This window comes from Aulonocara stuartgranti (assembly GCF_965226115.1).
Source record: "Aulonocara stuartgranti genome assembly, chromosome: 3".
Classification (NCBI taxonomy): Eukaryota; Metazoa; Chordata; class Actinopteri; order Cichliformes; family Cichlidae; genus Aulonocara; species Aulonocara stuartgranti.
This window is the reverse complement of record NC_138941.1, coordinates 30427260-30449094: the sequence shown is the minus strand read 5'-3', so window position 1 is coordinate 30449094 and position 21835 is coordinate 30427260. Positions and strand designations below refer to the sequence as shown.

The 21835-nt window shown below is 42.1% G+C and overlaps 1 protein-coding gene across 2 annotated transcripts in view; it reads left to right on the top strand.

Annotated features, from left to right (window-relative positions):
• The window catches only part of sema4f (sema domain, immunoglobulin domain (Ig), transmembrane domain (TM) and short cytoplasmic domain, (semaphorin) 4F), a 60075-nt gene extending 41769 nt beyond the window's left edge, over nucleotides 1-18306 (top strand). The window contains exons 2-15 of one of the 2 annotated variants that reach the window (XM_082523029.1): nucleotides 7760-7908; nucleotides 8278-8337; nucleotides 12378-12476; nucleotides 12857-12965; nucleotides 13101-13220; nucleotides 13317-13468; nucleotides 13546-13727; nucleotides 14048-14189; nucleotides 15072-15285; nucleotides 15533-15642; nucleotides 15738-15889; nucleotides 16130-16185; nucleotides 16307-16497; nucleotides 16614-18306. In XM_082523029.1, coding sequence (XP_082379155.1) covers nucleotides 7760-7908; nucleotides 8278-8337; nucleotides 12378-12476; nucleotides 12857-12965; nucleotides 13101-13220; nucleotides 13317-13468; nucleotides 13546-13727; nucleotides 14048-14189; nucleotides 15072-15285; nucleotides 15533-15642; nucleotides 15738-15889; nucleotides 16130-16185; nucleotides 16307-16497; nucleotides 16614-17321 — 2444 coding nt within the window. In that variant the 3' untranslated portion in view covers nucleotides 17322-18306. Of the gene's footprint in view, nucleotides 1-7759; nucleotides 7909-8277; nucleotides 8338-9468; nucleotides 11627-12377; nucleotides 12477-12856; nucleotides 12966-13100; nucleotides 13221-13316; nucleotides 13469-13545; nucleotides 13728-14047; nucleotides 14190-15071; nucleotides 15286-15532; nucleotides 15643-15737; nucleotides 15890-16129; nucleotides 16186-16306; nucleotides 16498-16613 lie in introns of those variants that run through there. The other variant, XM_082523030.1, reaches the window with a different exon arrangement.
• The last annotated feature ends 3529 nt before the right edge of the window (nucleotides 18307-21835 follow it).

Here is a 21835-nt window from a genome sequence, read left to right as displayed (position 1 = left end):
ACAGTGCTTTAGTCCAACAACATGACTGGGTTGATGTTTATGGATTTAGCTCTTACAGCGTAGACGATGACCTTGTATGGGGGTCGGGTCTTCGGAGTTACAAAATCCCACCATGGATTTCTATTCAGGATTCCTCTCTCGTGATTTCTTTGACAGAAGCAAGCAGAGAGATTTGTAAAACAGTTGTTTAGGTGTGCGCTGGTGAAAAGCTCATCAGCTCGACCTGCTTGACCTGCTTGTACTGCATCAAACCTGGCAACACTGAGCTTAACCATATTATTTCTATCACTCAAACAGTTAGGATTTATGGCTGCGTGTAACAGACATGATGGTTGTCTGCTTTTGGATGACACTGGCTGCCTGCTATCATTCAACATAATGCACACTGAAGTGCTAGCATGGAGCAGGGGAGCTGGCTGATGCGCGCGCTGCCCAATGGGACAATCTGCCAAAATCTGGTCTGTCCTTTTTAACCTTTGAAGTGCGTCTGCCCCTGACTGCTGCAGAACAATTCAGAGGAAACAGCAGCTGGAAAATTGGAAAATGGCATTGAGTGGATGATAGTGCTATAAATGTGTGTTTCTGCAGAGTGTGGGATTGTGTTGTTCGTGCAGCTGTGTCCTGTCTCACCGCAGGGGCCGACTCCACGTGAGTGTGTGTGTTGAGAGACTGTGGGGGCAGGAGCCTGTGTGTGTACGCCTCTCTGCATCTCTTCTCTCCATCCCGTCAGTTTTGATTGACAGTTGAACAAGGGAGGTGTATAATTTATCACTTCCTGGTTGGTCCAGTCCCACAATGCCCTGCAGTCAAGGTTGGTCCCCCAGAGCAAAAGCCAGTTTATTAAACTCTTAATGGATACCCCCATCACACACACACACACACACACACACACGCACACACACACACACACACACACACACACACACACACACACACTCTCTGTGTCGGCCTCCCTCCCTGGCTGTCTCTCTGTCATGTTTAATGTATAATGAATGAATGATTCATGGCAGGGGAGAGAATTTTGTATTTTAGGACTACTTATTCATTTATACTCACACCAGTCGCTTTTAAGTCAGGGTGTGATTTTTTTGCCAGCATGTTTAAGGTCACCAGGTTTTCTAGATGCATCATATGAATCTTTTTTTTAACGTGCATTTCCCGATTCCTCGACGAAACCTGCATCTTCTGTGTGGTTTCAGTAACATTCGACTTATCTCAGCATTTAAAAATGAGCCTTAGTGGTTGCGACTTTTATATTTGTATACATGTATTTATCCACACAGGAGAATAAAGGCCTTTATTCTAAGAAATAATCAGATCTCTGTGTGTGACTGCGCTTGTGGCGGGGAAAGAAAAATGATTATCACGATATAATCAGCAGGTCCCTGTGCACAGTTAAGACATAAATTACCTTAGTGAGCCTCACTCAGTCCTGCCTTTGTGCCCTTGACAGAGGGTACTTATTTGCACTTTTGTGGTTTGGAACCTTAATTAAACCATTCTTGAACAGTTTTGTATATAATGTAACGGTGCAGACATGGATCTTTTTTTCTTTTAAAAAAAGGTGGAAAATTAGTTGCAACACACCGAGTAAGTGATTATTCACCAGCGCACTTGGAAAACAAATCACCTTTGTGTAGCTCTTTTCTAGTCTTAGACGACTCAAAGCTTTATCTGTCTGACAGCTCCACCTGCGGCCACCAGGTACACGGAGAGTAAGGACAGCTTTGAACTGGAAACCGTCTTGCTGTGAGGCAACGATGCTGACCTCTGCACCGCTGTGCTGCTGCAGATGTACAGGGCGGACACAAATCAAACAGAATGTCAGAACGCTTTAGCTGCTTTTCACTTAACTAAAAGAAAACAATAAAATCTAACAGTAAAATCTATATTTTACCAAATTTGCTCGACAGAAGCTGTTAATTTTTTACTGCTGCTGGCAAATTCATCTAAGTTTGCAGAAATTTATTAATTTTTTTACTGTAGCTCTATTACTGAGAATACAGGATTATTCTACACTCTTTTGGTCCTTTTTGTGTTTTACAACCAACCTGTAACTTTGCCATTTATTTCAGTCTCACAGAAGTTTCATGCTATTTGAAGCCCGGGCAGTTCTGACAGAGTATCTGCTCAGCACCAGACACTAGTTAAAGTGCCAGATGTGTTCCTCAGGAGGTCATGACGGGCAAAACAGAGCTAAAAAAAAAGAAATTGCTTGAAAATGCATTAATGTAGCAATGTGCCCACGCTGTGAAGAAGCTGTACAGTGGTTAAACACAGGCCTCATTCTAATAACCCTCTAGTGTGCTAATCTACTTTATTCTACAGCACAACACATGGATTTGAAAGATTAAACACACAAAATCCTGACCTCCTGTTGTTTGTTGCAACATGTATCCTTTTCCAATGACACACAGGAAGTGGGATGCGGTAGGTTGTGCGCTGCAGTCTCCTGCCGTCAAAGAGGAGGCATTTACCCTAACCTGCGCAGCATCCTCTTTCCCCTCTGTGACACACGTCAAACCAAATGTATTCATAAAACCCTTGAAAAAAAATGTCGATGTCATCGTAAAGATAAAAGACGAATATGGGATGAAAAAGAAGAAACTGCACAGTATTTCGTTGCGCCTCTTCTGCTGTGTGTTTCTGGATGGATTGGTTTGAAGGTGTGTGTGTGAGAAGGGCAGATGGCGTAGCTCTAGGAATCATCTCCCTACATTAGGGTGCACAGCAGGTGGTGGACCCACGTGCATGAGTCTCCCAGTTCACAAGGACATTTCTCCAGACTTTGCCTTCGGCCTCTGTCACAAACACTCATGTCTGCTTCGCTCTGTGTGTGGGTCTCTCTGTGTGTATGTATCAGTCGAGCAGGAGGAAGTAGGCAGCGCAGGGAGTTTAAAGAATTGGGGTCTTTTGGTGCTATGAAGCTGCAGGGTGACAAAAACGTGGATGATGACAGAGCAGATAAAGAGAAGTGACAAATATAAAAAAGGAGACAAAGTGAGAACGAGAGGGAGAGGTCTCTAATGCTTTATTGCCTCCTGTCTCGTCTTTCATTTGAAGCCAGCTTTGACTGACAGATTGAGGAGCGGAGCTGTTTATTTCAGTAGCTCGGGGTGTAAAAGCAAAAAGAAGGACGCCACACTCCAAAAGAAAAAACTTTTAATCAAGGGCAACACTTCACACATAAACACACATGTGTGCTTGTGCGTGTGCGTGTCTCCTTTTATTATATTGATCTCACTCTCCTTCTTAATATTGGCTGCTTTTCAGGAAGTGCTAACCCTCCACTAGCAAATCAGTGCCGCTCTCGCTTGTTGACTGCCTGGAGGCTTTTTTAGCCGAACAGATGGCTTCTTAGTGAATGAGAAATGACATTCATGTGAAATGTTACAGGAAACAGACACAGACTGACTGGATGAGGGAGTCTGGATTCAAGGCGGGGGGACGTGAAAATGTCTGTGATTCAGTTACAAGCAGATGTCAGCATGTTGGGGTCTTTTTTTTTCCATGCCACACAGACGGACACCCAGATGAGCTCTAAGTGGAAAACCGTGTCAGCGCCGAGCGCCATTTATAAAAGTGACTTGACGTAGTCCCACCCACTATAACAAGAAAGAAAATGATTGTTCTCGTTTTAATCATTTAGTCGACAGCTGCCAAATTGGCCGTCGTGTTCCTTCAAACGCCATTTGTGGTCCTCGCAGGATTTTCCTCCAGGAATGCTTTCTTCTACGTAATTTGTGGAGTATATCACCAATTTGAAATTACCTCTAAATAGAAAAGAAACAAATCTTTGTGTACTTTAGATTGTTTGCATTGCCTGTTCTGTATTTTTCTAACATCTGCCAGTGTCACCTGCCCTCCCTGCATAATAATAGAGGCTGTGCGCTATTATTCTCTCCTCTCTATCGTTCTAATTTCTAAGTAAGAAATGCACAAAGGAATGCTGCTTGTTCTCTTATGGTGGCGTTCGTAGATTTGAAGCATGTTCGTGACCATTTTGATGGTGAGGTGGCTTTTCACTGAAGGGGAAGTAATGCAGTATTTCTGAGAAGCATGCATGCAGACGCAGTTATCTCTTGTTTGGTTTCATTATCAGAAGTGATGCTGCTTTCAGTCTTATCTGGTCTGCGGTGTACACATTTATTTATAGACCAGGTAAAGTTAGTTAACTTTAGATGTTGACATACATACACAGGAAGGGATCTGACATCACTTCCTGTATTGCAGCCACAGAAGTTGTTCTGAAGAAAGCTTTTAAATTAGAATTCAGATGCTACTGTGAACCATCGTAATTCGCTGGAACTTTAATATAATACAGTTGCAATATTCACTATCTATACTATACGTTCCATAAATGCTGCTCTCTTTACTTCCATTGTGGGAGCTTTTGAGGGTTTGTATAGTGCATGAATTGTATAAAATTGCAGGCAATGAACAGGCAGTGTAAACATAAATGGCAAACAATGTAAACATAGTAAACTGTGAGGGATTTCAGAGAGATTGTAGCAGGCTGTTCTGTGTCAGTTAGCTGACTTTTCTGTGCTTGAGCTGCTGCTACTCTATGGTTTAGTGCCATCTTATCTTGCAGTCAGGGCTCAAACATCAGGTATTGTATTATTGTATTGTCAACCACATTTAACTCACTGATTCAGCATATTTACAGAAAGGCTACAGGTGTTGTGTTCAGTGCCGTTCACAAGGAAACTTCAAGATGTGGACTGGGCAGTCCAGAGGCTTTCCAATCATTTTTCTGAGCCTAAGACCACTGAATATTCAAGTTATTCACATGATTTTTTAAAGAAATAGATGTGTGCTTAGCTGGAGATTCGACATTTGAAAACAAACTTTTCATTTAAACCAGACATAAATGATGGTCATTTAAGTTTAACTCTTAATATAAGAAAAAGAAGTGCAAATTCAACAAAACATCTAATTTTTTACATGATAAATGTGTAAGATGACAGAAGAAGTTCTGGTAACTCATGTCCGATACCGATACCGATATCATGAATTTGGATATCTGCCGATACCGATATGAATCCGATATAGTGTTTTTTTTAATCAATAAAACTGTTTTTTAATATCTTGCTGCATTTTGTATAAGTTCATACTCAAGTTTAAATAAACAACAGCACTAAAGCTATTCTGTTATACCTGTGTGTAAAAAGTACACTGCGCCCAAAATATTTCATAGTTCAGCAACACTGATCAATCTAATAAACTTAAACCTACTCCATCCTTCTTATTCTGGTATTTTAAAGAGTACTTAGCAGAAATATTAAGCAACCTAACTAATAGGGTTGCAAACTACCAGCAAAAAAAAATAAAAAATAGGGAACCACCCTCCACCCTCTACTTTGTGATGCTTAATCGATGCAATCAACTTTAATTTGATGCAGTGTGAAAAAAAAATGCACAGAAATTAATTATTTTTTCAAGAATAATTAAATAGATTCAACATCTTTCTTCAACAGAATTGCAGAATTCACAGATGGTACCTTCCCAAAGGAAAAAGTACTATAGCTTACTAGGGTATATTAGACTTAACAGTTACTATATACAGTAATGGACTTCTATATATTTTACATCAGATTAAAACTTTGGGTGTAAGATTCAGATAATTATTTATTAAAAGCTCGACATTTTAAATGAGAATAAGAAAGAAAAGTATGTCTTTGTGCCCCCCTTTTCCCTGTTAATGCCCTATCGGCCCCCGTGGCTAAACTTTGCTAGATCCGCCCCTGCACAGTTACCAGCGTCAGCTACGTAGAAAAAGATCCTGGTGTAGAAATTAATATTAAATAAATTCTAACAACAGCTGATCGAGCTTAAACGTGCTGCTGTTGTTCAGCCGCTGGTTTCCTCTTTCTGGTGCAAAGTGGGCCAAAAGCAAACAAGAGACACGGACTCGTGACAGAAAAGCCAATCAGCTGATCATTAAGCAGTTTCATGAAGTAGCAGCAGGAGAGAGAGAGAGAGAGGCACTTGCTCCATATATCGGTTGTTAAGCTTAAGGCGGGAATGCTTTACAAACATTCAGAGAGGAACTTACACACTTGCTTTACTTCTCTCTGGGATAACTTCCTCGGAGATGAAATGCTGGTTTGGTAGCGAGACTACAAATACACACAGCCGCTGTATCACGTGACCACACTGCTCCGACGTGCTACGGTTATGAGACGAGTTTGTGAGGTGCTTTTTTGATATTTAATGGATCGGATTACATTTTTTATTTCTCGCCGATATCCGATCCAGTAATTTAGGTCAGTATCGGACCGATACGTAATATCGGATCGGTCCATCTCTAGTAACAACTATGAAAATACAGTTAACAGTTCAAAAACTCCTTGCACTCCTTCATGTTTTCCAAAGCATTCTAACGGGCTGAATTGCAGTCTTTGCAGGGCCGATTATGGCCCCCAGGCTTTATGTTGGACACCTTTTCTTTAGATTTTAGGTGCTAGGTGTTGAGTTTGACAGTAAATGTGTGTATATAGGTGATAAATACAGTTTCTCATATTATAAAGCCACGTCTGCCCTGTGAACAAACATGGGAGTTGGTTCTGTTGTTAGTCATTAGTCATGATTCATTAATTGTTTAATTGTGCAAGTGCAGTGAGTAATGCACATTATCTGGTTTGCTCTTGTTAGTTTGTTTGAGGTTAAATTAACACCACATGCTGCACTCATTAGCATTTATCTGTCATCTGATTTGTCATCTGTGGTGCAATGGCGCTTCTTTATTTTGTGTTCCTGTGTCTTTGATTGGGACGTCGAAACCAATCGCCGGCCCCGCCTTCTTTGGAGGCGAAGCCGTGTCTGGCTTTCTTCGTGAGGCTAAAAAAGGGTGACATTGGAGGACTTTAAAAAAACTGCTAAATCACACAAACACACACAATCGCTCACCAGTACTCAAAAGAAGTTCAGCACACAGCTGTGCTCTTTCCTCTCAGCAGCTGGGACATCAGTACGCACACACGCACAAACACACGCACAAACACACACACACACACACACACACACACACACGCTTTGTCCTAGAGCTGAAAGAGTGGGAGGGAGAGTGACTGAGTGAGAGAGCAAGCAAGAGCTGGAACACAATTTAAAAGCTTCGGGGATTTGATTCATTTGATAGTTTTTAGATTAAGGAGAGAATTATGGCTGATATTACACACCATGTATTATGTAGAAGATGAATCAGTTATGTATTATACATTATGATTATGCATAATTTAGTTTGTTGTATTTCCTCCTCTGCAGTGGATTTGCGTTTGAACGAGGACGGCGTTTAAAAAGGAGGCAAACAGAAGGTTGTTTCCAGAGAGCTGCAAGGAAGGACGGAAGAGTTGGAAGATGCCTTTGTTGTAAACAGTATATCACTGCAGAGAGAGAAGGGCAGAAAAATGGCGGTAAACATCGAGTGAAAAGAACGAAGAAAAAGTCTCAGAGAGATTAGGAATTAATCTGCTGCTCTGATTGTGTAAGAGGACAGTGTGAAACACGGGTTACGCTCATCTCTCCCTTCCTATTCTCATCCCTCCATCCCTTTATCTCTTTAGAACTTCTTGCTGGGAATATGGTGTTTGCTTAATCTCATCCTGTCAACCATTTGTTTCCACAGTTACATGGGTCAAGGAGGCAGCGAACAGATGTATTTTTTTTCCAAGCCCTGTTTTCTGAGTGTGTCTTTCCAAATTCATTTAGATCCTGTTATTGACATATATCACCCCCTCTCACCCCCTCTGTCTGACAGACACCATTCTGGGTTCGGAGACTTTCGGCGATGTGGCAAACTTCAGCACCTTCTTGCTGGACCGCTCATCGGGCATGCTGTTCCTGGGTGCCAGGGATGCCATACTGGCTGTAGACACCAAGAAGCTCAATGAAAAAAAACCATTAAAGGTAGGCGCAGTGCCAGTGTGTGAGTAACCAGGCAGCAGCATTAAACCACTGAATACAGGGTGTATCAAAAAGAATCAGGATATATACGTCCCCCGTCGCATACGTCCATATAATAGTCAAACTTGTCCCATACTTGTGTTAGCGTGTCTGGAGTCACTGCAGTTACTGTTGTTATGCTACCTACCAGCAAACAAGTGAAACTCTTTCTAACAGTGCGTGTTTTGATCGACAGCGGTGTACAGCTGTGGATTTAAAGCATTAAATGTATTTTGTGTTGTATTTGGTGCTCTCTGCCAAAGTCTGTATTATTTTTGTGTATAAGAAAACTGACAGACTTACTACGTCTGTGTATCTTCTTTCTTCCTGCAGATTATTTGGGACGTCTCAGACGACAAGAGGAAGTCATGTGAGGGAAAGGGAAAGACAGAGGTGAGAACAGTGCATGTGTGCTGCTTGTGTGTTGTTTTTGTGTAGTTCAGCCAAACTGGTGTTAATGCAAAATTGTAGTACTGTCTTAAATCTTGCTATTCTGAAATGTGGCTTTGACTTCCATTGTTGCTGTTTGAAACCCAAGAACAGACTGGAAAACACAGCCAGCACTGAAACTTGTACTTCCTGCAGGAACTCAGCTCAGTCGTACACAGATAAAATCTAATGAACCATTTGAATGTCCATGAACTACGCTGATCGTTTCTAATATTAATTGAGTATGTAAATGAGAATATCTGGCTTAACTGTTTTACAAAGATTGCTGGATAAACATAAACACAGTGGACTAGAAGGTATTAATAATAAGCTATGACGAATCCCAGCCTTTGCAACTGAGGAGACAATGCATTTATCAGATATACCAATAATATGTATAGGAGTCCATTCATACTCCACCCATATATACATGAATGGTGCACATGACTAAGCGCATGGTCCTCGATTGAAGCTGTAAAGATTTTGATGCATGCAACAAAGTCTAGGTCTTCATTAAGAGAAACCAATGTAGACAAAGAGGAGGTTAGTGCTTATATATATATATATATATATATATATATATATATATATATATATATATATATATATATATATATATAACCTTTAAACACCCAGCACGCCCCTGCGGGCGGTTTATCCTTCAAGCTCGGGTCCTCTACCAGAGGCCTGGGAGCTTGAGGGTCCTGCGCAGTATCTTAGCTGTTCCCAGGACTGCGCTCTTCTGGACAGAGATCTCCGATGTTGTTCCCGGGATCTGCTGGAGCCACTCGTCTATCTTGGGAGTCACCGCACCTAGTGCTCCGATTACCACGGGGACCACCGTTACCTTCACCCTCCACATCCTCTCGAGCTCTTCTCTGAGCCCTTGGTATTTCTCCAGCTTCTCGTGAATAGGATGAGGGACCTATGGATATATATATATATATATATATATATATATATATATATATATATATATATATATATATATATATATATATATATATATATATATATATATATATATATATATATCACCAAAGACTTAGATGTCACATGTCTCTGCTTTTATTTTGTGCTGTGCCGTACATTTGTGTGTCTTTGTGTGTGCTTTACAAACCTGTGCTGTTGGGCATTGGATGGGAAGTTCTGGGATTTATGCCAATGCCCCAGTAGGGGTGTGTGTGTCTGTGTGTGTGTGTGCTCGCGTGCATGTGTGTATATAAAGAGAGAGAGCGATAGAGATGAAAACCCAGAATGAAGTGGATGTGGACTCACAGATGTCCAGTAACTGACTACGGAAACTGATCAACTAGAGCGCACTATCCACTCCACTGTACATGTCAGCATGTTACTCTGCTCTGACCAAACTGCTCACAGAAACACACACTTGATCTACATTTCTTGTACCTGACTGATTTATTGGTTTAAACAAAAAGTAACAGACTGAACCAGATCTTTTGCTGGCATAGTGGAGTGTGCGGCCTGTGAAAAACACAAAAGATATCCTTAAATGACTGGATAATGCTCCAAATTGAATCAGAGCAGAAGAAAATCTCTCAAATCAAAGATAAACAAAGCCAGTGGAAGGTCAGCGGTTCAAAAGAGAAGGAAGTGCAATTAGTTTTGACCTGTTTTTTCGTAAACATCATCAGCACAGTTTGCTGTTCTCTACTGTAAGGAGGTGATAGACTGATAAAGCCAGGAAAGGGTTGTTTTTTTCTACAAAGGCATTGATTACAAGAATATACGTGAGTCAGATGGTTTAAAAAAGTGGGGGAGGGGGCGCAGGAGGGGAGTCGAACCAATAGAGAAAGAGGAAGTGCAGGGGAGAATAAATGAAGATTGCAGAGACAAGACAATAGACTCAACAAGAGAGTACCTGCCCGTGTGTGTGTGTGTGTGTGAATCATGTGAAAACTGCAGACTCAGAGACAAATAAGGACACGTTAGTAATAGCTTACTCCTATCAGCAGGACATTACTAACTACAGGATTACAGGAAAAGACGTGGATATATGATAAAAGATCTGACTTGAGTTTAATTCTGTCATCGCATTCATCATAAGGTGTAAGAAAACGTCAAAGCTTTAGTAAGTAGTGGGTGTGCATGTATACAGTCATCATACTTTACTAGTTATAGCTTCACTGATACTAAAATCTTAAATGCTTCTTGGGATTTTTTGGTTTGTAAGTTTGAATCTTTTCCGGTGTAACCCCCAACACCCCAACATGTCACAACACATGGCTTCCTCTTCCTGAGCCAAGTTCTGCTGAAGGTTCTTTCCTGTGAAAAGGACGTTTTTCCTTCCTGCTGTTGCCGAGTCCTTACTCATAATTAGTTGTCTGTCATTCAGCTGAAAGACACTAAAACTGCACTAATGTGTCATCTTCAGGTTCAGAGGGAGTTTTTTTCTCCTCACTGTCACCAAGTTCTTGCTCAAAGTGGATCGTTGGAGATTCGGTTACTGTTTATAACCCTATAATATAGAGTGGCTTAAGATGACTATTGTTTCAATCTGGTGCTATATAATTCAAATTAAATCAAATTAAGCTGAGGCTTTGAGGGAAAGACGAAAACAACCCCTGTCAATCAATATTTACTTAATTTACTTCAGGTACTACAGTAGCATCACTGGATATGCTGCACTGTCAAAACTGTTGTGGAAGTGCTTGCAAGGAGAAAGTCTGCAGAAGAGAAGCAGTGAGAAAAGTGCTGGACAGAAAGAGATAATGGAGGGTGAGCGCGGAGCATGAGGTCAGGAAAAAAAAGTTGGACCATGTCCTCTCACACACATACATCAGTAATTACCAGGAGATTGCTTTGAGCAGGTAAATGTCAGCAAGCATGAAAAGCTTTTAGATGTTTAGGTGGCAGGACTTTTTATTTCTGCGTTGCGCACCAAAGTCATTAAAGTTTTTACTATGAAAGATGTATAATTGGAGGCCATTTTAATCAAGAGTACAAAAGAATTCAATAAAATCAAACAGAATAGAATAGAGCCATTCGAGCCACCCCCATGCCAGATTGTGAATGAAGCTTATTAGTATGAATGGGGTTAATTTGGGGCCAATGAAATAGCTAATCCCAGGCTGATCCCTTTGTTACCAGCCTGAGCTCCACTTCTGTCTTTCTCTTGTTCTCTCGCTCTCTTTTTTGGCTCTCTGTCCAACTCACGTGGAGCTGTACCAGCATGGAGGGCTGGTTTGAGTGACACGATCTGTGCATCAGAGAGGATCAGGTCTCTGGGGAGGTGAATCAGGCCTGGAGCTCATCCAGGATGGCACACACACACACACACACACACACACACACACACACACACACACACACACACACACACACACACACACACAGCTTAGTAGAAATTGCTTACGTCATGGTTTCTTGGTAACTGGCATGGGACAGTGAGGGTGTTTTTCCATAACAGCTTCTGATGTGTGACAATAAGGAAAGAAAAATAAAGTGTGCTCAAATATATGTGTAATCTGGTGTCATGCATGAAAGTGGATGATCTCAAGTTTCATGCCTGTGTGTGAGGCCTCGGCTGATAGCAGTGGGAATCTCAGGTGTCACCTCCAGCAGCGAGGCATCTCCAATTTCCTGTTTTGTTGTTCAAAACTGAACTCTTTACCCTTTAAACTCTTTAAAACGGCTCATGAAGAAAACACCTTTTTGTCTCAAAATTCAAAACATTTTTGAAAATCATTAATCATTTGGTGTTCAGCAACAAGAAGAATAAAAAAAGGCAGAAAGTTAATGTTTATAACGAAACTTATTTATATATCAGTGTAGACCAAGACTATTTTATCATATAACATACCTATTGCCCTTTTTCACTCAGTGAAATCATTCTTAATCCAATGTGAATTTAACTCTTATTAAACATGTGTAATTATGAACATATTTGCTGTATGTCCTGATTGTTAAACCGAGCTTAAAATGGATACAGTATCTTGCCTTCTATGTTGCCTTTATTTTTTACTGTTTGTCTCCCCCTGCAGGGCGACTGCAGGAACTACATCCGACTGTTGGAGTTCCTGGGAGATGGTCGCATCTATGTGTGCGGCACCTATGCTTTCGACCCTCAGTGTGCCTTCTTGGTGAGTGCGTCCATGCGCTTGTAGTTTAGCGACTGATGCATGATGATGACCTCTGACCCCGCTCAAACAGACAGACATACAGACAGGCGAGCCACAATATGGTTACATAATGGGTTTGAGTTTGCACATGCAGCATTAATGAGTGCAGATGGATCTCCCACACTTGTACCCATAATGCGTTTATACACCACCTGCAGTGAGGTCTAAAGACTTTTCCAGGCTTCAGCAACACCTTCTCACAGTAACTATTTTTAGGAGTTCATAATGAATGAATTATGAATGAAGCAGTGTAAGTTGCCAATAAGCAATCTGTACGAGATCAGACAGAAAAGCCTGTAATTAATTAGGAAATATAAGTCCTTTGTTTCTCTTCTCTGCAGAATGCCACTACATTTACTCTGGAAGAAGTTGATGGAGTGGTGAGGATGGAGTCAGGGAAGGGAAAGTGTCCTTTTGAGCCTAGTCAGCATTACACAGCTATTATGGCAGGTAAGTACCACTGTGTGTGATTGACTGATTAAGTTTCCTGGTCAAAATGAAAATTTTAAACAAGAGTTTTTAAGCTCTCTTGATATCTTTATATAAAATAAACGTTGTCCTTTCTCTCATTTTTTTGCCTTTTAGATGGTCTCCTTTACACAGCAGCTACCAGCAACTTCCTGGGAACACTCTTCGACATCTCCCGGGCAACGGGCCCTGAGCAGGAGCGCATCCGAACTGAACGATCCATCAACTGGCTCAGCGGTAAGAGACACATTTGCCCACAGTCACACATGCTGACCCCACACTTTCCCACAAGGATAATTAGAACTGTGTGTCTGCCGGTGTTTTTTCTCTCAGACCCAGAATTTGTCAGCTCAGCTTTCATAGAGCAGTCCGCAGGAAACCCGACAGGAGACGATGACAAAATCTACTTCTTCTTTAACGAGGTGGCCAAAGAATATGACTTCTACACCAAAGTCAAAGTACCCAGGGTGGCCCGGGTCTGCAAGGTAACCCACTGTCTTGACTGAATCATTGATCCCTATATATGATTGAATCCCTGTTAAGATTAACTCTGTCTGTTCAGTCTGATGTGGGAGGGATGAAGACTCTGCAGCGACGTTGGACCACCTTTCTCAAGGCTCAGCTGGTATGCGAGGACAAGCCCAGCGGCCAGCGCTATAACGTCCTAACTGATGTTTTCACCATGCAACATATTCCAGGCGACCCCAGCAGCACACACTTCTATGGACTGTTCACCTCCCAGTGGTAAGCCAAAGAGTAACCAAGAGGCCAGAGCAGAGCCTTGGTCATACGAGATATTATAACACTAGAAATGTAGTTTCTTGCTGTTGTCTTCTGTTGTAGACAAATATAGATGATCTATCAGTGGATATGGTGCAATACAGGCTCATTCACAGTTTTCAATTGCATGATATAAAAAGTATAAATAAGCATGAAGCTGTTTACTTGCTGTAGCTTCATGCTTATTTTCCAAAAAAAAGATGTGATTTTACTCTTTTTAAAAAATGAGCTTTTTCCTTCCATACTTAGCATCATGCTAAACATTTATTTTCCCTTCCTCACAGGGAGCAAGTAGACCTGTCGGCCGTGTGTGTTTTCAGCCTGTCTGACATCAGCAAAGTGTTGGATGGTTCATTTAAAGAGCTGAAGAAAAGCTGCGACAACTGGATCAATCATGAGCCGATCCCCTCACCGCGGCCTGGCCAGGTATTAAACTGCACTTTCACATTTTCGATGATTTACACTGCTTTTCTGAATCTAAATATGGCAGCCCGCAAACATCACGGATGATTTATTGTTGTTGTAGAAGATTTTACAATCTAAATAATGCTTGGTTTACACTGAACATCCTCTTTAAAGTTCAGAAAGGAGGAGACATTATGTGAATTTCTCTAGTGGATGTTTAGGAATCATTTCTTTGATCCAAGGCGTAACTTGTTTGGTCCAATATTTTTTTATCCTGCCAAAAATACTTGATCTGTTTGGCATTTAAAACTGAGGTTAAATGAGGTTTGTTCTCTTTTATTAGCAACGTGTCCTTCTGGATATGATCCAAAGATACTCTTTTACTCTGACCTTTTCCCAAAAGGTCAGAGTAAAAACACAGTTTCTTTAATCTGTGAGAAGTTAGTGAATATGTTTGGTGTACATATATTTATTTTAACAGTTATATTTAACAGGGTGGCACACATGTTCAAAAGTACAGCCATCTGTTTATCTTAATTTTAGCCATCTATTCAAGTACAGGCTGATTTTCAATCCTCTGTTCAGATTTTAGTTCCACAAATCTTCATCCAGTGCATTTATAATGTGAACTCTGATGAGGCGGATGTATAGACTTTATAACATTTGGTTTTGCAAGAGTTCTCAGCTGTATATATTAAAAAATAATAGATGAAAATAAATTCCAGGTTAAATTTATACCTTAGTTATTTCTAAAAACATGATATCTTCACATTTTAAAGGAGGCACATATGAAATATTGTGAAGCCCTCTGGAAGTTCAAACTTTAAATGTACCATGCATGCATTTTATTTGACTTTACTACCATAAATTACTAAGACACACCCTTTCCTTTCTTTATAATAGTGTTTAAACAGTGCATTAAAGGCTGAGGGCTTTGAGTCCTCGCTAAAACTTCCTGACAAGGTGCTGACATTTGTGAGAGACCACCCTCTGATGGAGAACAGTGTGACTGCAGCATCCCTGCTGGTTCGAAAGGGAATCAGTTACACCAAACTGGCTGTAAATCTGAAGGACGGCAGCGAGGAGCGGAGGGCAGCAGTGCTGTATCTAGGAACAGGTGAGAGATCAGACAATAGAGACGACAGGAGGATATAGAAATTGTAGTGCGTTTAAAATTGTAGTTAATGTAGGCAGCTCCCTAAAGCTGAACTAAGATACAGATAAAGATAATGGTCCTTAGAAATTAAATACTGAAGTCAATGCAAAATTGATAAAAACCTAAACTTTCACAAGTTGTATTAGAAGTTGTGACACGAATGTGAAATAATTAAATAAATAAAAATAAATAAAAAAATGTGTTGCAGACCGTGGGGAGCTCCACCAGGTGGCAGTAGTGGGCCAGAATGTCACCTTACTGCAGGAGACTCCTCTGTTCACATCACAGGAACCTGTTAACAATATATTACTGCACAAGGTAGAGCGCACGTGCGTGTACATACACATACTATAAGCACAGCCGTGCTTCGTTCCATTTCTCAGCGATTCTGCAACTGTTCTCCGTGTTTCCAGGGCCACGCTCTGGTGGGCAGCCCTCTGTCTCTGGCTCGTGTCCAAGCTGAAGGCTGCGCTCTGTATCGCAGCTGTGAGGTGTGCGCCAGAGCCAGAGGACTGGGCTGTGTGTGGAGCACAAAGGAGGAAGCCTGCAAGCAAACAACAGAAGAGTGAGTACTACAGGAATATCACAATGAATTGGAAATTTTCCAGAAAAATGGAAATGAAAGGCAGGCAGCAGCTGTATAAGGTTATAAAATACCACAGTGACCCATTTTTATTCCAGCAATACTTTCGTGTACCAATGTTTTCCTAAGGAAAAAAAAATGGAAATGTAATACAGAAAATTGAGCTATATGTAAGAAGCGTTTATAACATATAATATGTTATAATTTTGCCCTTGTGTGCAGGCCCGGTCCCGGTGATGTGGTAGACGCTGCCTTAAAAAAGTGTAATGTAGCAGAAGGTAAGTTTATACTTTCATTTAAGATAACGTGATCGTCGCTGTCCAGTGTGATTGTGAGTGAAAATGCCTCTGCTGTTGTTAATCAGCTATTCGCCGTCTCCGTTCTCGCCCTCCGCTCTAGGTCGCTGCAATCCGTCGCCCCAAGTGCTGCAAGTGTTCCGGGGCCTGCGCCTCTTGTTGTCGTGCGTCCAGCTGTCCCCTCAGCCCTGTAGCTGGGAGTATCCTCCCCACAGACACACCAGGCAGCACAACTCTGACCTGGAGGTGGTTGTCACTGACGACAATCTGGGAAACTATGTCTGCACGTGCCAGGTATGAAGCTACGAGGCAGGCCTGTGTTTGCTTTCCTTTTGTCATTTTTTGTTGTTTTTGCTTTTTTTTTTTGAAAATAAGGACTTTTTTTTGTCTGTGCTATTTCTCTCATCTAGGAGGGGGGCCCGGCAGTCAGAGACCCCACCCCTTGCCGCAGAGCAGCCTATTATCTGACACTAGAAGCTCCCAGTGTCGAAAAAGTATCAACATCCGAAGGTCGTCATATCCTGGCCTTGTACATATTTGCCATCTTACTAGTTTTAAGTTTTGTCGCCGTCCTTTTCTTCTTTGTGAAACGGCGGTGTGGGATTGCCCGCAACCTGCCAGATAATTCGTTGTCATCGGGAAAGGGGCGGGACTTGCTGGGTTCCTCGGCCACTCCTCAATCTCCCAGCAGCTCCAGCCTTTTCTCGGATGGATTCCGGATGGCGGAAAAACGAAACGGGACGGCGACTTCGACCACAACAACCACGCTCCTTAGCAACCATGGAAACGGTGGGCACAGTTACAGCGACACTCTGATAAGCAGCAACTCCAGCAACGGCCATGGGAATTCTCTGTACGCCAACTGCAACACGAGCGGCAGCGGGAGGAGGCTTGGCCCTGAATTTCTATCACCAGATATGCTGGACAGAAGGACGGGGGAGCGGGAGAGAGTGAGGTCTGAGGGGGGAGAGAGAGAGTCAGGGGAGGTAGAAGAGGTGGAGGAGGGTCTGAGGGATGGGTTGGGGGAAGGAATGAAAAGACTAGAAGAGGAGATCTCCAGCTTTACCATGTTTAAATCACCAGCACCGCTGGCTAGGTGTGAAGAAAGTTCGATATGAAAATGTTCGATACCATTTTGCATCCTCCAAAAAACCTGAAAACTACTGGAATCAGTGCAAAGTGGCTACTGCCAAATGCCTTTGAATACGAGCTGTGACGTGAGAGAGACTTCAGAGATTTATGAGAAATATAACTTTATGTCCAAGCATGTGAGAGAGACCTGTTATGCACAGAGAGAGCTGCAGGACAGAAATCATATGACAGTGTTGGTATAGACTTCTTATAATGAGTAACTCAGGATGAGAGCTGTTGCCGATGTACATATAAATGTAAATATGAGCAGTGTGAACAGGTGATAATGGACTTGAAACTGAGCGATTACATAATTCTAATATTACAAAGAATCAAAGATGAAACGTCTACATCTGTAGACATGGAAAAGCCATATTGTCTTTCTCCTTAACCCCTGTTGTTGTTTGCTCTCATTTGCTTCTCCTGGAAAGGAAAAGTGCACTTCTCTCTCACCGCCTGTCTCTCTTTCTCTTGCTGTCTGTGCTTCTCTTTCTCACACACACCACTTGAATCTCAAAACTCGATGGGTTCAAAGGCACCAAAGGACTGCTGAGCCATAGACTGCCCGGTCAGACCTGGGCCTCAAACAGAGAAACGTCACTGACAGAGATTTAGAACCATAAATTCACTGAGGAGCCTTCACATGGACTGCAGTGACTGTGACGGGGCTGTCCCTCTCTGCTCTGCCGAAGATGTGCAGAGGCTGATAGGTTCAAGGTCCGTCAGACTTGTGTCACTGTGGAAAAGTGTAGTTGCAGCGAAGACGCGAGAAACTGAATGCTGCTTTCTGTCACTGCTCAGATTCACCATCACTGAGACAGAAGTCGTTCAAAGGATATGAAATTCATTTCAGTCTCTAGGAATGGACCTTATAGACTCAAAGACACCATCACCTCATGTTGTGAGTGTGGATTTTAACATAAAGTGTATTGTTTTGTCACGTTGTTTTGTAATAAAACATTTAAAAAGTTATTATCCTGTTGCCGTACTGTCTGCTAAAAGCATGGATGTGGGGACATGTAACAAATAGTGACGTGTCCTTCTTTTGAATGCACAAAGCAGCTTCTGTGCCTCATGTCTGTGTAACTGTCTTCACCGTAGTGTGTATGTGGTCCTGTTTGTGTCTATGACTGAGTGTGGGTACCTTGGTACATGAAATACATGGATTATATTACACCGTTGCAAATGCATCCTTTCATTTTTCAGTTCTTTAACTATACAGTGATGAGCTGTAAAGTTAATCAATTTCCCACATGTCTGCTGTAGAGCTTTGACTTCCAATAATTCATCATTCATACAATAATGTTTGGTTTTTTTTGCTCACATGCTAAGGTAATGGGTTGCATTTATTTATATAGCACTTTTCAAGGCACCCAAAGCGCTGTATAATTCCACTATCATTCACTCTCACATTCACACACTGGTGGAGGCAAGCTTCAGTCAGTCTGCCCTGAGACTGAATGTGTCCTTGGGTGAAGTGTCTTGCCCAAGGACCCCTGAGCCACGGTCGCCCCAAGGTTTCAATATGCTGTACAAACAGTACAGAAATAGAGCTCAGAAATCCAAAGAATCCAAGACACATGAGAACAAGATCATAGACAACAAGAGACAACTGGACAAAGTGCAATGGGCGACTGAGACAATATATTACATAAAAAGGTGACTATAGAGACACAGTTGAAAAACTTAATAATAAAGAACCTAAGAATCATCCTGATGATCTTTAATAATAAAAAACTGACAGGACCAAAAAACACAAAACACTGGGTCAGCAATCCAGGACCATGACAGCATTGTCAAGCTAAAAGTACTGCCCAACTGACTGATTTGATTCAGCACCAACATATAGTTGTTACTTGACATGAAGCCTATCTGCTCAGGAAAGAGAGCCTGGGCTGTGCATACTCTGCTGATGATCTGACTACTGAGAGTGAAGTGTCTGGAAGGAGTCACTACAGGGAACTAGTGAAAGTGTAAATAAAGACGCAGCCCTCTACTCCTCATTCTCCCTGACAATATTAGCCTTACTTTCCTTCACGTAATTCTCAATGTTTTCCATAAATGTGTCAATTCAAGGAAAACCATCAGGTAAAATTTTCGCAGATTTCTTCAGTCACGCCCTGGTGAATCAGCAGGCAGCTGATCAGTAGTGTTTTTGTTCCTCTCTCTCTCCCCCTCTCTCGCCTGGGTGGAACTCGTTGCAGGTTCACGTCCTCGGCCCACGCACCTGTGAAGAGGAAACACCTGTGCCTCATTATCGCTGTCAACGTTTAAACCAGAGGATGGCAGCTACTCATCGCTGGATCGTCGTGTGACTCAAAATATAGTTGATAGCTCTTGCTGGTTCTGTGCCTTTGTGCTAATGTGTATCCTCTACATAGATTTCCTGGATCTGTCACTGTGTTTCCTGAGAAGATTCTTATTGTGAGTGATTGGAGATTGGCTGGCAGCGAGCAGTGTGTGACCGAAGAGGAGAGAATGTTTTTTCCTGTCTTCCCCTCTCTGGATTTGCCAGAGCCCTTGCCCCTGTCACCGCTGCTGTTTGACTGAGGAAGAATAAAGTAGTCGTGGTAAGCCAATCACACGATCACTTTAAGATGACAAAGCAACAAGGTGATAGATACCAGTTTTTAAATTGTGTTGATAGGCCACGTAAAACCAGAGTCATGATAAACAATAGATACGGTGTTTTTTCCTTAATAGTTTCGTCATGTTTACTGTCTAAGGACAGTGCTAGCAAGCACTCTGCTTATGACCAAAAAACAAAAAAAATAGTCCGTTCGTTTTGGTGGAAAAATGCACCATGTCAACCAATCAAAAAATGATATGGCAACATGATATCTGGTTGTTTAGGAAAAGGGGCAAGTTTTGGAAGTGACGGCGAGAGAAAGAAATACAGCAGAAAAAGAGAGAGTGAGTTTTGAGGTGTGAGAGATTTGTGAGGTTTAGCGTGTTTGTAGTGTGTAGTTGGTCTTGTGTAGTTAATGTGTTGTGGATAGTTTTGTGTTGTGTGTCAGAACAATGAGGTGACTGCTGTCTCCAGGTAGAATCAGGAGTGATACACCTGCTGCAGTCAGACCTGCAGGCATCAGGCTGTGATGTTCTCCTTTATACTGGACAGAAATTATTTTTTTGAAGTGGCACAAATAATTTGTGTGGCATCTTATTGAATGTAGAACAGCTGATTGTTCTGTAAATAGTTTGAAATGGTTATTTAAAAAAGGGTAAAAGGTAAATGGCTGCAAATAACTTTGTTTGCTAAATTTGTGCATATGATTTTAAACTCATCCCCAAGTGGAGGAGTTCAAGTATCTCGGGGTCTTGTTCGCGAGTGATGGGAGAAGGGAGCCGGAGACCGACAGACGGATTGGTGCTGCAGCCGCAGTGATGCGGACGCTGCACCGGTCCGTCGTGGTGAAGAGGGAGCTGAGTGTAAAAGCGAAGTTCTCAATTTACCGGTCGATCTACGTCCCTACCCTCACCTATGGCCACGAGCTGTGGGTAGTGACCGAAAGAACGAGATCGCGGATACAAGCGGCGGAAATGAGCTTCCTCCGAAGGGTGGCTGGCCTCTCCCTTAGAGTTAGGGTGAGAAGTTCGGCCATTCTGGAGGGGCTCAGAGTAGAGCTACTGCTGCTCCTCCACATCGAAAGGAGCCAGTTGAGGTGGTTCGGGTATCTGACAAGGATGCCTCCTGGGTGAAGTTTTCCGGGCATGTCCCACCGGGACACGCTGGAGAGTCTCTCGGCTGGCCTGGGAACGCCTTGGAGTTCCCCCGATAAGCTGGAGGAGGTGGCTGGGGACAGGGAGGTCTAGGCTTCTCCGCTTGGGCTGCTGCCCCTGCGACCCGGCCCCGAATAAGCGGAGCAAAATGGATGGATGGATGGTGGGACTTCAAGAGAACTGTATATAAACGAATGCCCAAACGAACAAAACGGCTCTGAGAGCCGGGTCTTTGAAGTGACAAAGCAGCACGTACAAACTTCAAAACATGTACAAAAGACAACAGAAGTGCTCCAGGATGCTGGGCGCAGTGTTGAGCTTTTGTTACCTAGTGGCTACACAAGCCAAGAAGTACCAACAACCGGATTTGGTGTGTGGTAGTAACAGGTAAATGAACTTTTTTTTTTAAATTATTTGAACATATATGCGTGCTTGTGTGTAAATACACAAACAATACACACATGCTTTCAATTGTGTAATTTAAGTGATCTAGTAGCTCTGTTTTGGAAGTTCAGTTAACGCTAGAAATGTGCTTTGGAGTTTGTACGTGCTTTGTCTCTAGGGGCCACCGCATATATTTATATATAAACATATATAAATAAAACCACTTTTTTTTTTACATTAGTAATTCCTTTTGTGCATAATTTTATATTATTGTTAATAATAAATTAATTAAAGCAACAAAACAACCTGAAGAGGCGGTTGGGAGCCGAAAGAGCCGGCTCTCTAAAAAGAGCCAGAAATCCCATCACTACTAAGAATCACCCTGAAGATCATT